Source organism: Saccopteryx bilineata, chromosome 12, assembly GCF_036850765.1.
Source record: "Saccopteryx bilineata isolate mSacBil1 chromosome 12, mSacBil1_pri_phased_curated, whole genome shotgun sequence".
Classification (NCBI taxonomy): domain Eukaryota; kingdom Metazoa; phylum Chordata; class Mammalia; order Chiroptera; family Emballonuridae; genus Saccopteryx; species Saccopteryx bilineata.
The window spans coordinates 28,273,339-28,289,593 of NC_089501.1; the positions used below are offsets into that span (position 1 = coordinate 28,273,339).

The 16,255-nt window shown below is 42.1% G+C and overlaps 1 protein-coding gene across 1 annotated transcript in view; it reads right to left on the reverse strand.

Moving 5' to 3' along the window:
* The window catches only part of MOXD1 (monooxygenase DBH like 1), an 89,524-nt gene extending 77,070 nt beyond the window's left edge, over positions 1-12,454 (reverse strand). Inside the window, exon 1 of the mRNA XM_066248283.1 lies at positions 12,147-12,454. Coding sequence (XP_066104380.1) covers positions 12,147-12,407 — 261 coding nt within the window. The 5' untranslated portion in view covers positions 12,408-12,454. The remainder of the gene's footprint in view (positions 1-12,146) is intronic.
* Between the last annotated feature and the right edge of the window lie 3,801 nt (positions 12,455-16,255).

Below are 16,255 nucleotides of genomic sequence, written 5' to 3' on the forward strand. Positions count from 1 at the left end.
GTAGGAAAAAAACTATATAAACATAACCTTCAGAATTTCAAGATAAGCCGATTTTAATAAGTTATTTCTTCACTCATACAAATTAAACAATATGTCGAGACAGAAGGCGCCTAAATCCTAGAAACCACTTTGGATAAAACAGAAACTCAAGGTCTAAAAAGGTAACTGTTGAATAGCTACCAGAATGCCAAACTATGAACCCTGTTAGCCTGCGTTCTGTTGAGGGGCCCACCTGAGCAATCTGTTCGTTAGTAAGTGCCACTTCTGAAAATAAGCATCCTTAGTTTTCTACCACAGATCGTCATTGCATCTCCATTTGATTGTAATTTAATACTTTGCTTTAATTTCAGAAATATTAGAGGTACAGTGTAAAATTAACAATAAACTTCAGTGGAAAAAGCAACTTCAGATCTTACCATTGAAATAAGATATTATTTGACTCTCATCCTATCTCATCACCTTATTTAAAAAAAAATTAGATGATGTTTCTTAACTGTCTATGACTAGGAATAAATTCTGAGAAGAAAATTTCTTTCTTCTACCCTCCCTCCTTCTTGTCTCTTCTTTCTTTCCACACGTATTTTATTGAGTGACTACTATTCCCCAGTCCCTTTTGTAAGGCTGAAGGCACATGACTGCACAGGAGAGTGACAAAGTCCCTACTAACAAAACTTAAAGTTTAGTTGGGGGAAGGTACAGACAGGTTTTTCTTTTTATTTAAATAACAATATAACCAAAAATGTTTGGATAGTAAGTGCTAACAGGAAAATAGAACAGATTATAGAGAAGGAGTGGTGTGTCTTCAGGTTGCATGATCAGAAAAGTCACTGCTGAGGCAATGATACTTATTCCGAGAAATAAACTAGAATTAGAAGCCAAACATACACAAAAAATGTGAAGGAAGTAGACTCCAGGAAGACAGAGAAGCTATTGGGAAGAATATGAAGTGAGGGTTGGTTTATCCAATTTGATGAAGCTAATGAAAGCCGGTGTGGCTGAACTGTAGTGCTCAGGATGGGTAAATGCAGTGAACAAGGACCAGATGAGACCCCAAATATGGTGACCCTTGTAGGTAAGTATAGGGGATACTAAGCTTATATAAAAGTCATTTGAGGCCCTGGCCGGTTGGCTCAGTGGTAGAGCGTCAGCCTGGCATGCGGAAGTCCCAGGTTCGATTCCTGGCCAGGGCACACAGGAGAGGTGCCCATCTGCTTCTCCACCCCTCCCCCTCTCCTTCCTCTCTGTCTCCCTCTTCCCCTCCCGCAGCCAAGGCTCCACTGGAGCAAAGTTGGCCCGGGCGCTGAAGATGGCTCTACGGCCTCTGCCTCAGGTGCTAGAATGGCTCTGGTTGCAACAGAGCAACGCCCCAGATGGGCAGAGCATCGCCCCCTGGTGGGCATGCCAGTGGATCCTGGTCGGGTGCATGCAGGAGTCTGTCTGACTGCATCCCCATTTCCAACTTCAGAAAACTACAAAAAAAAAAGTCATTTGAGCTTTAAGCAGCAAATGGCATATTCTGATCAACTTGAAAAGTGTGTGTGTGTGTGTGTGTGTGTGTGTGTGTGTGTGTTACTGTAGCTACAGTGTAGAAAAGGACGAGGAGATGGTATAAGAGTGGTGGTCAGGAAGACAGACATCCCAGTGGTTCCAGCTAGAGTGGGGGCAGGTTAAAATAAGACAGTTGCATAGTTGCTAATGTCTTCCTTCCTATTAATTTCTTCAATAATGTAAATGCATGAATGTGGAGTAAAATTATTTTCAGCATCACACTCAAGTTGGAAGACAGTCTGAAGGATACCTAAATCCTAACTCCCACCAAAGGAGGATTTCTCTCAAAAATATTTCATAATAGATGATCACAATATTGAATGGCTCCAGTGACAAAGCTTATAAACTTAAATACTTACAAAGCAAATCACTTAAATTTAATACCTCTGATTGTCAGAAATGCATTTCTTATATAAAGCTATAGTCTTCTACCCTTTAAAGCATATTAATTGGGCCTTTTCTTTTCTTCCTTCTGGAGTCTGATAGGTAGCCTCTAAACCAGGGGTCCCCAAACTACGGCCCGCGGGCCACATGCAGCCCCCTGAGGCCATTTATCCGGCCCCCACTGCACTTCTGGAAGGGGCACCTGTTTCATTGGTGGTCAGTGAGAGGAGCATAGTTCCCATTGAAATACTGGTCAGTTTGTTGATTTAAATTTACTTGTTCTTTATTTTAAATATTGTATTTATTCCCGTTTTGTTTTTTTACTTAAAAATAAGATATGTGCAGTGTGCATAGGGATGTGTTCATAGTTTTTTTTATAGTCTGGCCCTCCAACGGTCTGAGGGACAGAGAACTGGCCCCCTATGTAAAAAGTTTGGGGACCCCTGCTCTAAACCATATTCCTTGAGGAATACTGTCCACTCTTTCAATCACCATGTCATTTCTTTTTTTTTTTAATTTTTTTTATTTATTCATTTTTTCAGAGAGGAGAGAGAGAGAGAAGAGAGAGACAGAGAGAGAGAAGGGGGGGGAGGAGCTGGAAGCATCAACTCCCATATGTGCCTTGACCAGGCAAGCCCAGGGTTTCGAACCGGCGACCTCAGCATTTCCAGGTCGACGCTTTATCCACTGCGCCACCACGGGTCAGGCATCATGTCATTTCTAATCGTTCTTCCTCCAAGAATAATTGCTAGCCATTTCCCATTACTCAGGTACCAATTTCCAGAGATGTCAACCATCTTTGTAACTCCCCTACACACTGCTCCAGTTCACCCACACATAGTTTAAAACTGCTATTCTAGAAGGTATCTTCCTCCAGTGTAATTAGCCTGGAACAGAGTACTATAGCAAAACAGTGGAGTTTACAGGCTAATATTGCACCTGTATGTATAGAAAGCACATATTTTGAGCTTAAAATGAACTAATACTTATATTATTATATGAATTCCAATTAAGTCAAATTTTACACTTTTTGTGCATATGCAACTAATTTTTTAACTAAATATTTAACTTTATTTGTATTCTGGTTGAATTTTAACTTATAGTTTCCTTTCATTATTTTAATATATTACTGTCTTTTGACTCCTTGTTCTGCAACCTAATGTAGTCAATTTGTTATCAACATATTTTGGGTATGCATGTTTCAATATCTATGATTATAACTAATTCAACTTCATTAGGCCATCTTTTATAAGGACATTATGAAAACCCCTGATAATTACCTACTATCCTTCAGATGCATCATTTATTTAATCCCCCAATTACTGGCCCAGCAAATCAAATCCAAAAGAAAGTGCAGTCTTGTCAGTATAATCTATGATTATTAAAACCATGCTGACCTCTAGTCAATAAGGATTGCAAAATATTCATAAACCAATTGCTTAAAATTTGTCCTCAAATTTTCACAAAAATTTCTCCCCCATCTATACATTTAACAGACACCCCTTCCCATGTTGAAAGCTGGAACATTAGTCTCCATGTAATCTTCTGACAACATTTCACTAATTGATTGATTCATTATATCTTCTATTTATTGAGAACTTTCAATGTGCCATGTACTGTGCTAAGAGCTTTACATGCCTATTTAATTTATTCCTCACAAACACCCCATGCGTGATGTTACATTACCTCCGCTGTGCCTTATTTATTGTATCACTGAAACAGCACGGAGAATATAGTCAAGTTTATCGTAATAACTTTGTTTGGTAATTGATGGCCACTAGACCTATAGTGATCACATCATAAGGTATATAAATGTTGGATCATTATGTTGTACACCTGAAACTAATATAACATTGTACGTCAACTATACTTTAATAAATAAAATAGGCCAGAGAGTCAGGTTTAAAACACAACAACAAAAACCCATGCATTACATATCATTACTCCCTTCTTCATAAAGTTAACTGTCATTTAGTGAAGTTAGTTTGCTGAGGGTGACACAAAGAATAAGCAGCAAGCAGTGCTGGGATTTCCACCACGACTTTCTTGCTGTACACTGCTCAGCAGTTACCCAGCAAGTATGTCTTGTACACCTGCCAAGAACATAGACTTGTTCTTGGCACCATGAAAAGATGTGGCAGCACTGACACAGCCATCAACTTGTAACAATATACCAATTATCTACTGCTTCTGCTACTTTCCTCCAACTCCCTTCTGCAACTATGGCTGTGGGGCATTTCCCTGCTTATTAATAACCTTGGAGAATGCAGGAGGGAAAGGAATAGGCTATGTATTTATATAACTGAAGAAACACTTGAGAATCTTTCCAAAGACAAAGTGATTCCATCTTGTTATCCTTAATTCTAATAAAAGATTTTTAGAGCAGTACACTTTTCTTGGCTTAAATACAAGCTGATAATTATCCGGGACATTCCTTTATTAATGTTCTGTTGATGCCCTGTGATCATATATAACACATATTTAAACTCTGTGTGGGCAAATAATCTTGTTGCTTAGAAGTATAGCAGCTAGTACCAACAGAAAAAAAGAAAAGTGTGTAGGAATGGTAGAGGGCTAGAAGGAGGAGAGAGGTTTCTGGTTCAGCGTATTTTGACACACATTACTAGGACATTTCTTTCACTGCTGCTCTTGTTTTAGGTAAATCTGAAAAAAATATGCAGAATTATCAATGAATTCATTAAACCTATCTCACAATTGTTTCCATTCTAGAAAGCACTTTATTTTTCTTTTTTACAAAATAATCTTAAATACCAAAAGCTAGCCCTTGCTTCAAATGCACCAAATGGTGACTATGAGTTGCTTTGTATGGAGTCCTGCTTTGTATCGCCACGCCCTATGCCTGGGATCTACGAAGCTGCACTATGTGAACATCAAAGGGATCACCTTCTTCCTATCAAAGAGCCTGACCACCTTAGGTCAGTCATTTCTGAACTTTAGAATCACTGGGGAAACTTAAAAATTTCTTAACGCCTGTGTTCCTCCCCAACCAGGTCCAGAGATTGTGGTTTAATTGATAATGGGGATAAAATTTCCTGGACACAAAAAAATTTTAAAAGACACCCAAGTGATTCTAAGATGCAGACTAATTTTGGAACATCTGACTTGGAAAAATAAGAAGTATTTTCCCAGTTCTCAGTTCTCTATGAACTCTGTCTACCCATCACTAGACTATAACCTGCCATACAAAAATCCATCTCGACCTTGACCAACGGTGTCCAAAGTCCCAGGAGACCTAGCCTCTATATGGTTTTATGGACCATGAGTGTCTTTGTATGAGTGAGTGTCGATGCATGAACTTTGTCAGGGAGTGGGAGTTGAGGGGGAGGTAGCAATTTAATTTTGTCCAAGAAACTAGGATTTGAAACTTTTAGTTTACAATTGCCTAAAACATGGAAATCTTCCCCAGACATATGTGGTTTTGTTGATGTAGCTTCTCAAAATCCTTGAGCTCTCTAAGATTACCGAAGATGAGAAAGAACACAGAGTATAAGAGAAAAACATTCACACCTAGTATTAAGAAACTTCTATAAAATCATCAAGTCTCTAGATCAAAGCTTGAAAGATTCTAGCTGAGCTTACTAAACATCTGTGTAACAATGCCACAGAAATAGAAAAGAGCGCCCATGCGGTTCAGACACATGTGAAAAAGCATTAATTATATTTCCCCCAGGTAGACAGTTTCCTATATTCAAGGTCTACAGAGTTCTTTGATGCCCAAACCAGGTAATTTTCTTCATAGTATATAACATTTTAAATTGTAAACACTATGGTTAATCTTGAAAACAACCTTTAAAATTTGGGATTCTTCTATCCCTTCATGTTTTGATTATAAGCATGCTAGTCTAAAATAGCCACGCAGCCCCTCATCACATCACCCTAGTTTAATTCTCAGCACAACACTTACCACTGTCTGATATTTTTCTTGCTCATTTATTTATTTGTCTACTCCTAGCTCTCATCAAAATATGAGCTCCATAATACCACTAACTTCAACTCACTTAATACTGTGTCCCCAGCATCTAGAACTGTTCAATATACCTTCAATAAACAATTGACTGATTGAATGAATGGTTCATCCAACATTCCAACATTCTCTTTCTATAACTGAATACTTTACTGACGTAGTAAAAGTCACAAATGATACCCAAGCTGTGGGATCTAGACCATACATCTACAGAATGGAAGAAGTAAGATATTGACATCATAGGGTTATTGTGAAAATTACATGAGATAGCACGCTTTAAGGACTTACCATAATGTATGGTTGGTTATATTAAGAACTCAATAAATAAAAAAATCATATCATAGAAATGTGTATCTGTGACATTTATAGTGAAACAAAAGTAGTAAAAAATACTGAGATTTTATTTTATCAGTCTGTTTTAAAATGCATTTTATTATATCATTCTTTCACCATTGAGGAAGAAAAATTGGAATGTTTTTTGTAAGCTGCAACTTGCCTGCAGGAGAAAGAACATCAAACTGCAACTCAGATGGGCAACAAGCCATTTATTTAATAGCTACCCCAAATTCACTTTCTTCACCTTTAAAATGGGAGAGGGGTAATTAGGAGATTTAAGGGTAATCAACCAAACTCTGAGCTCCTAAGAGGCAGCAAGTGAATACATAAAACATCAACATTTAACCTGTAAAAGCAAGAACTGTTTAAAGATTTTCTTCATAATTCTTGTTTACATTAGACCAATAGGAAGACCTCAATAGTAAACTAAATTTGGTCTATTCTTATTTGTGTAGCACTCAGACTTATAATCCCAATTTTACAGTTAACAAAATTATCTATTTGAAATTATTTTGTAAAATTATCTGCTTATGTGTGGTATGCTGTCCTAGGAGTGTAGCCTTTGTTTCTTTGTCTACTCTAGAATTCTACAAGTTGAAAAGACATAGATTTGGAAGAAGCTTCTTGGAGAAATATTTTTCTTTTTGAAATTCCTGTATTAGTTATTGTTTCAAAGTTACAATAAACAGCTTTGTGAGGCATCTGTATGCAGTTTTTTTTTAACATATGGATCAAACATTTCCAGAAACATGATGACGTATAGTGAATTCATTCCTTTTGCAAGCAACTTTATTTTAATAGGGCTCTATTACAAATGATGAATCAATAAACCACCATTCGCTTTCTTTGAAGTGGAATCTTGCCTCTCCTTCAAGAACTCGGAAATTGCCCTTGGTCTCCTGAAGCCTTGAACTCTGCCAGGCAATGCAGGTGCACTGTTCCCTTGGCTCGGAGGTCCACCGGTTCCCCAGGCTGGCATTATGAAATCATCTGCTCTGCCAAGGAGGGCCACACACTGAAGACTATCACCGTGTGTTGAGCATTACACTGGTCATGTGTCTGTATTACTAATGCACAAAGCATGATGCTTGGAGAAGTCCCTTTGTCATCTGGTGAATGGGGGGGGGGCATAATCCAAAGACTTATAAATATCTCTTAACAAAGCCCTAGCTGAGCTGTGTCAGGGTTGCATACTCTCTTCATCATTCCCTTACAGCTTTTCAATTTGCTTTCCAAACATTTCTTTGTTGCCGTTGGCTGGGGTGCACTTAAAAGAAGCACATCGTTAACCACAAAGAATGCTCACTGTTTTCTGTGATTTCAAATCAGTTCCAAGCACTTCCTCAGCTCCTCCGCGAGCAGGCCGGCAGCAATTACCCTGCTGCTGAAGACGTACTTCTCCTCACAGAGAGGCTTCAGTTTTAGACAGACAGCCAACGAGCGAGGCTGTAACAAATGATGACATATTTCGGTCTCCATTCACCAGCGATTTACACCCCCAAAGGAAGAGGGAACCAATTTTTGTGCAAATTCAACAGCACATCCGACAATGCTGCCCTCTTCTCTAACTCACACAAACTGGGCATTCATCAACCCGGATCACTTGCCTCAAATGGGGACTCAGAGTTGCTAAGTGGCTTGGGTGGGGGTGGGATTGCTCTGTGTCAAAAAGGGGCAAAGTACAAGGAAAGGACACAATCCATCAGAGAAGTGAGCATTGATTCATTGAGGCAAAATAGTGAGATTTTCAAAAGCCAATGCCAAAGGAAGGACTGCTTCCCATCCCAACCCCTGGCAATTCGGTGAAAGACAGTGTAGGAAGTGACAGAGAGTAAGCCTTTCCAGAACAGTTTATCTGGTAGAGTACACTGGCACAGGCTTCACTTCACAACCATGTTTCTCTCTTCTTTGTCCCATTTTGATAGTACCTGTTATTGATCTTTTCAGGAATATCTTCAGACAGGGTCAGAAGGCTATAAAATGGGCAGGGCAAATTCCCATAATGCTTCCTGTCTGTTGCCCTTCAAGGGACTTACTAAATCTGTTTTTTTCATTTCATGAACCAACAGATGAATGTCACACTGCCCCTTAGAGGTAGTCTCATTGGGTGATGGGCAATCATTGAACAACATGGATTATAAAAGTTCAGAATTCATTTTGGGGAGTGGAGGGCAGTGGAGAGAGTACAGAATAGGAGGACAATGAAAAAATTATCAACTGTTCATTAACTTCTTATAAGACGTGGTGGGGGGGAAAGGTGAATACTTAAACATTGCCTCCAAATCTTGGCTGTGTCAGGAGAGAGTGAATGCTTATAGAAAGATACTCAAAAGAGACAGTGGCAAGTCTGTGAGAATGGATGTATTAGAATATTTTTTCCGAAGATGGCCATACGTACATTTCATTCCCATGTGACTTCTTTACAATGGGACTGTGACTACAGCAGAAGACAAACTACAATACTCAAAGGCTAACTTGAAAAAAGTGATATAGTTCTCACAAGGGCCTCTCTGGATGTTCACTCTTGGGGCCCAACCACTCTGCTGTGAGGAAGCCCAGAAGCTACATGCAGGGGCCATATTCTCACCACAGCACCAGCTGAGGTCCCAGACAACAGCCAACATCAACTGCCAGTCAAGCAAGTGAGTGAAGCAAGGCTTCGGATGATCCCAACCACTCACCTCGGAGTTGACATCAAGTGGAACAGTGAATATTTGCCCCCACTATGCCATGCTCAAATTGCAGATTTATAAACAAAAGTGCTATCCTTGGATTATGACACTATATTTTGGGGTAGCTTGTTACACAACAGTAGAGAACCAAAACAATGAAGGAGACACTGGACAGAATGTTCCTGGAACAGAATAAATCTGGCCTGAAAAGAAATGGAACACACCTCTTTGCCTTTCATGGATTCTCATAATTGAGGCTGTTTCTTCATTAACATTAACTTTTTACCTCTTGGTCCCAGATTAGGGTGTCCAGGGGATCTAGGTGATCTGAAAACATGTGTGTATATGTGTATTACATGGTGCTTTGTACAAACTTAAATTGTGGCCAGTATTTAGCAATCAGATTTTGATATATACACACACATACAATTAAATTTCTGTCTTGTCTCAAAAAACAAAACAAAAGAGATCTGGCAATTCTTGATTTGCATTCGCACCTTACAGTAATTCACCTGCAGAAACTCTGGTTTCCTCCATACCCTCTACTCTCTGTTGCATTACATCCTGCTTGATCCACTCAAGTCCCAACCCTCTTTCACATTTGCTGCCTGACCTCCATAGGCATCTGGGTTTGTAATATCTTTTTAGCCAACAATTCTCTACCTGGTTGGTTGGGACCTATTCTTAAGTTAACATCCTATTGGAAAAAAAAAATTTAATAATCAGAAAAATACAATTTAGAATAATAAAAGAAAAGAAAAGTCAAGCCTGTAAAACTTAAGAAAGGATGAATACAAGTAATGAGAAAAAGCCACAAAAGGAGGTGACTGGGATGCAGTGTAGGTTATCCTACAGCCTGATGCTGTCTCCAAATCTCAGGAGCTGCTGCACTCGAAAAGATGTCCCAGAAACCAATGCTTTTATTTCACTGTTTGAGGTAAAGCTTGTTCTTCTTGGAAGTAAAATTACACAAAATGTAAAGTCTATTATTGGAATCGCATATGCTATATGATGAGGAACGCTATTTACCTTTGGGTATAGTTGCTGAGAATACCCTTATCACACCACTGCATGAAGACTCTCAAATAGTTTCTAGGGAGAAGATTCAATGTCGACTGCTGGAAAATGGAATCACCCGGCTAAATTGGACAAATGAGCTGGAACTGATACATTTCTTTGTATTTTTAGTCTTTCAGTGTTTTTAATTTTGTTAGAGATTTTAGTAAATGACCTTTGAACTTAATTGGTTAGCATAATTTAATTGTATCTTATATGTTCTAAAATGATCAGGTTGTTTAAGAAAATGGAATACTAAAGAATATCAGCCAACTAAGAAAATGATTATCTTTATATATAAAAATAAGGATTTTCCCTTAGGAACAAAAATAGAGGGAAAATCCTATTTCTTGCTCATTAAATATATTGGAAAGTGCCTATTCTAAGGTTTATCTCATAGTGATATGTATTTGCTAATTATTTTAACAAAAGTTCTATGATTCAAAATCAACCTAAATAGCACTTAATTAATTCTTATGCAATCTTTATAAAGAACCACCAGCAGTGTGAAAACACCCTTTAGTTTGACAAAGTCTACGTTTGTCATGGGCCCATTATGGCATGTTGAAACAGGATTCTACTCTTGGCCTTTCACTTCATATCAAATTGTGTGGGTGGGTCTTCTTGAAACATTACTCTTTTGGGAAAAACAATATCAAGTTATCTTCGATAGTATCCTCTGTTTGAAGACATTAACTTAGTAAGATTTCCCATGCCCCCTTCAACAAAACTTGGATAGTTAAGGAGCATATTTACCAGTCCCACCCTAAGAAACAAACAAACAAAAAGATTTGGCACAAACAGGTATTTCTATAAGGTAATGCTATTTCATATCACAAGAGAGTTAAGTCATTCAGCTAGTGAGGCTTGTGTTTGGGGTCAAATTCATGGCTTACATATTTAATGTCTGAAACGCGGCAGCAAAAGAAAATTTATACATCAATGACTTCAACAAAGTGTAATCCTCATAAAACTTTATTTCATTGGAGTTGTAGAGTACTTAGTTTGGGAGGGAAGGATTCATTTATGAGAAAAAAATAAAGAGGGTGATTTTGAAGTTTTAATTGCTGTCATTTTCTTTCTTTCCGGCCAACGTGAGTAGCTCAGCGCCAGAATTAAGGTTCAGAATTAAGTTTGATGGCATCTCTGTCAGAACGTTGTAGAAATCAAACTTACAAGCCAGGAATAAAATTCTTGAGAAATGCACTTTGAAATCTATGGGGTACATTGATTTTAATACCATCAAGGCTTAACCCAATGCCAAAACAACTAGATTTCATCTGAATCCAGAGACTTTCAGCAAAGGGAATTATCTTTTGATGAACTTTGATAAGTAACAACGTTGTTATATCATCATGGAAAAGTGTCCAGATGTTGGTCAAGATCAAATAAACAAAGAGGCCCATAAAACTTAACCTCCCTAATCATGCCGGTCATCTCACAATTCTTTTTTCCTATTCATAAAGACATCTATGAACAAGCAAAGTCTCTCTTTCAAAATAAAATGCCAGTTGTCAAATTAGCTTTGCTAGCTATTAAAGTAAGTGAAAAGTTTTGCCACTTAATAGAGGATTTTGCCTGGGGCTCTAGGTTTTGCAGATCTTTATAAAAGCGGCTTCCTGAGCGGCTTTCTTAAGAGCCAAGATCCCAAATGATTCTTAGGGAACTTGCCTTCATCTCTCCGAAGCAACTGACACCACACCAGCCCCGAGCCTGGGGCTTCATAAATAACCGTGATTTGTGCAGTTCTGTCGCAGACCCGACCCTAGGCAGCAAGTCAGTCAAGTGTCTAAAACCCTCTGCCCCTTCCAACCCTGAAAGCGATCCGTTAGGTCCCCCAAACCGGGTCCTTCTCCCTCCCCATCAGGAATGAGGGGGGACGCGCGGCAGGTGTGTATGAGGGGGTCTATTAAGTGGGGCTCTGGGGACAGGAAAGTGTTCAGAGACGAAAAACTGCCTGGAGTCTCCCGCGATCAGCTTCCCGGGAGAAAACTCGGAGGCGGGGAGAGGGACAGCGGGGGACTCGGGCTCCGGGAGCGCAGGAGCTGAGCGCAACCCGGAGCGTGCGCCCGCGGCCAGAGACCGCGGTGGCCCCGGGGGGCGCCGCACCGCGCCCGCTCCCGGGTCAGGACGGGACGCGCGGCTCCGGGACGGGACGCACTTACCTGGAGGTAGGGTCGCCCCCGGGCCACGCCGCCCACGACGATGTCGGCCTCAGCCATGGCCCCGGTGGGCGAGAAGCCGAAGCCCACGTAGCCGGCGGCGCGCACCTCCAGGCGGAAGGCGAGCCGGCCGTCCCGCGGGCCCCAGCTCAGCCAGTACGCGCCCTCCGGGTCGAGGGGGGCGCGGTGCGGGAAGCTCCGGCCCGGGCCCCCCGCGGCCGCGCAGGGCAGCAGCGCCCACACGAGCAGCCACCAGCGGCTCATCCTCCGCGCCTCTACCCGCGGGCACCTGGGCTCCCGCCGCCTGGCGGAGCGAGGCGGAGACAGGAGGGGCGGCGGCGCGAGCGCCGGCCTGGGACCGCCCCTGCGCCCGCCCGCCGCCCGCCGCCTCCGGGAGGGGCAGGGCCCACTGTCCCGCTCCGGCCCGTCCGGTCCAGGTCCTGTCCACTCTCGCCCCGGCCCGCCCTGGCCGCCGAGCCACCTGCTGCCGCGCACCCCTGACCGGGTCCCGGAGGTCTAGATTCGGGGGGAAGGGGAGCAGAGGAAGAGGAGGGAGCGTGTCGGGGCGGGGAGGGCGTGGGTGTGCGGGATCCCTGCGGAAAAAAAGAGAACGGGCGACGGGGCGAGTGTAGCCTCGCCAACGAGCGGAGGAGTCGAGCGTGTGAAAGGGGATAATCCTGGGTTTGCTGGAGGGAAAGCGGGAGAAAGTCCTTCCCAGGTAACTGTTGAACGTCTTTCTATCCATTGCTGTTGATTTTCCAGAGCCGTTGTACCCAGCGACGGTCCTGCCCTGTGGACGGACGTGGCTCACCTCCAGCGCATTGCTGTCACCCTTGCACCCTGCTGGGTCCCCAAGTGTGGGAAAGTCTTGTTCTTGACCTCAGGGCTCAGCACCCTGATGCTTGCCTTCTGTCTAGGTTTGGTTAGGTTGGGCTGGGTGCCGTTTCGTGTTGAGGGGACATTCTGCCATACTACTTTGCAATCAGCAGAGTAGGTCGGGATTAAAGCACCACCTGGCAGGTAGATTTTTTAACTTGAAATCCTCTCTTCTTGCTATATCAAGTTCTAACCATAGTCATATTTATCAAAAAGTGTTTTTGCCTCTACCTTTGATCATCTCACTCCTGTCTTAAGAAGGCTAATTACTCAACGTGGCAACTCTAAATTACTTTTTATTAGCCTACTTATACTCTGCCACTTAAAAAAAAAAAGTTCTAAGCTAGTTTATGGAAATACAAACAATACAAAGTAGAAAAATAATATGAGAGAATAGATCAAAATATAAGTTAGACGAGCACTACAAATATATACTATTTACTCTGGATTCAGAGGCTCCACACAAGTCACCTATACTTCTTATTCTCTCTCTTCAAGATATATTCCAGCCCGTGTTTTCTGGCTCCTGTTTTTTTTTCTCCCATTTCTCTCCCCATAAGTTTTCCAAAGTTACCAGCATGCATCAAAACTTTGTTCTCCCAAAGTTTCCGGTATATTTGACAGTGTCCAGAAGGAAGCCAGCCAGTGAATCTGTTTACCAGGGATTTCAAGGAGTTATCTAGGAAGGAATTCATCTCAAGGAGAGAGGGGGTTGCGTCCACAGTTTTAGCCAAAGACAATAGGCTAACAGAGAAAAGTGATGATGAAAAGAAGAGTGATGAGAAAAGGCAAGAAAAAAAAAAAAGAATCTGGGAAGCCGTAAAAGAACTGAGGCACTGAGAGTAGGAACTATCAACAACCACAGGACCCTTGGGCAGACATTAGGACAACAGCATCATCTGCAGCAATCTAAGAGCTGTACCTTAGAACCGAGTGTCTACAAAGATCAGAGGCTTTGCTGCTGCTGCTGGCTCCAGCCATGAGGAGGAGACTATGGAGAGAGAAACAAAATAGTGGACATGGAAGTCAAGAAGAATGGTTTATGATACCATGTGAGGCACACTCACCACACTGGACAGGATTTCAGGGGAGTTAAATTATTCCAGAGTAATCAAAGGCAAACTTCCTTTGTTCTTAGCATAAGGGAGCCTGGAACACCTGGCTAGATCTGCTTCCTGAGGTTAGTTATGTAAATCAATATTCATATCTAGAATCTACTCTTATTTATTGTTCTAGGTTCACCTTCTATCACTTTTTATCACTCACTCATCCAGGCATCCCCAAACTACAGCCCCGGGGCCGCATGTGGCCCCCTGAGGCCATTATCCACCCCCCCACCCCCGCACTTCCGGAAGAGGCACCTCTTTCATTGGTGGTCGTGAGAGGAGCACTGTATGTGGCGGCCCTCCAACCGTCTGAGGGACAGTGAACTAGCCCCTTGTGTAAACTGCATTATTCCATACGTAGGTGGGACATAAAAGTGAAACTAAGAGACATTGATAAGAGTGTGGTGGTTAGGGGGGGGAGGGGGGAGAGGGAGAGGGAAAGGGGGAGGGGGAGGGGCACAAAGAAAACTGGATAGAAGGTGACAGAGGACAATCTGACTTTGGGTGGTGGGTATGCAACATAATTGAAAGACAAGATAACCTGGACTTGTTATCTTTGAATATATGTATCCTGATTTATTGATGTCGCCCCATTAAAAAAATAAAATTATTAAATAAAAAAAAGAAATATTATGAACAACTTTAAACAAATAAACTTGACAATTTAAATTAAAAAAAAAAAGTTTGGGGACACATGATCACCTCAAGAATTCTCCAAACAGTACCCTCCTGGTTCAGTCACAGCACTGAGCCTTTTCAGACTGCGCAGTCTGCAAAGGTTGCCTTTCCTTCCCTCTGCTCCTCTGAGTGTTTTGCAGTCCTCTTGCCCACCCTTCACAGAGGTGCCTGTGGAACGGTCTGCGCAGACCTCATGATGGCACCCTTACACTTCACTGTCTGTGTGCCTGTTTTCTTCCAGGAGCCTTGTTAGGTCAGGAACAGCTTCTGGTTCCTTGTTTTAACCCCATTGCTGCGAATATAGACCAGCATGCAAGAGGGGCTTCAGAAATAGTTGTAGGAAGAGTAAGTGCATTTCCTGATCCTCCTGGAAGAGTCCTCTTAACAAAGTTGGATTATGGAGGGAAAGCTTGGCCCCCAGTTAAGACGGAATATTCTCTGCATTCATATGAGGAAAAACCATGAAAGAAGACAGTTCATTCATATACAAAAAAAAAAAAAAATTCATAATGTTTTGTTTTTTTTTTTTGTATTTTTCTGAAGCTGGAAACCGGGAGAGACAGTCTGACAGACTCCCGCATGCGCCCGACCGGGATCCACCCGGCACGCCCACCAGGGGGCGACGCTCTGCCCCTCGGGGCGTCGCTCTGTTGCGACCAGAGCCACTCTAGCACCTGGGGCAGAGGCCAAGGAGCCATCACCAGCGCCCGGGCCATCTTTGCTCCAATGGAGCATCGGCTGCGGGAGGGGAAGAGAGAGACAGAGAGGAAGGAGAGGGGGAGGGGTGGAGAAACAGATGGGTGCTTCTCCTATGTGCCCTGGCCAGGAATCAAACCCGGGACTTCTGTACGCCAGGCCGACGCTCTACCACTGAGCCAACCGGCCAGGGCCTCATAATGTTTTTTGTTCTTTTTTTAAGTAAGATCAGATCGTTGAGAATGAAAGTTTTGTCTTTTGATTGTGACTGGTATTGCATCTAAAACACCGGTATTGCATCTAGTACTCAAAAAATATTAAAATTATGTAATTTTAATATTATGTATCTATAATTATTATCAACATCCTGACCAGGTGGTAGTGCAGTAGATAGAGCCTCGACCTGGGACGCTGAGGACCCAGGTTTAAAATCCTGAGGTCGCAGGTTCATCTGGCTTGAACAAGGCTCACCAGCTTGAGCGTGGGGTCACCGGGTTAGCATGGGATCATAGACATAACCCTATGGTTGCTGGATTGAGTCCAAAGGTTGCTGATTTGAACTCAAAGGTTGCTGGCTTGAGCAAAGGGTCACAGGCTCAGTGGAGCACCCTGGTCAAGGAACATATGAGAAAGCAATCAATGGATAACTAAAGTGTTGCAATAACAAAAGTTGGTGCTTCCCATCTCTCTCCCTCCCTATCTGTCTGTCCCTCTCTCATTCTCTCTCACTGAAAAAAAAAAAAAAAGAATTGGTCA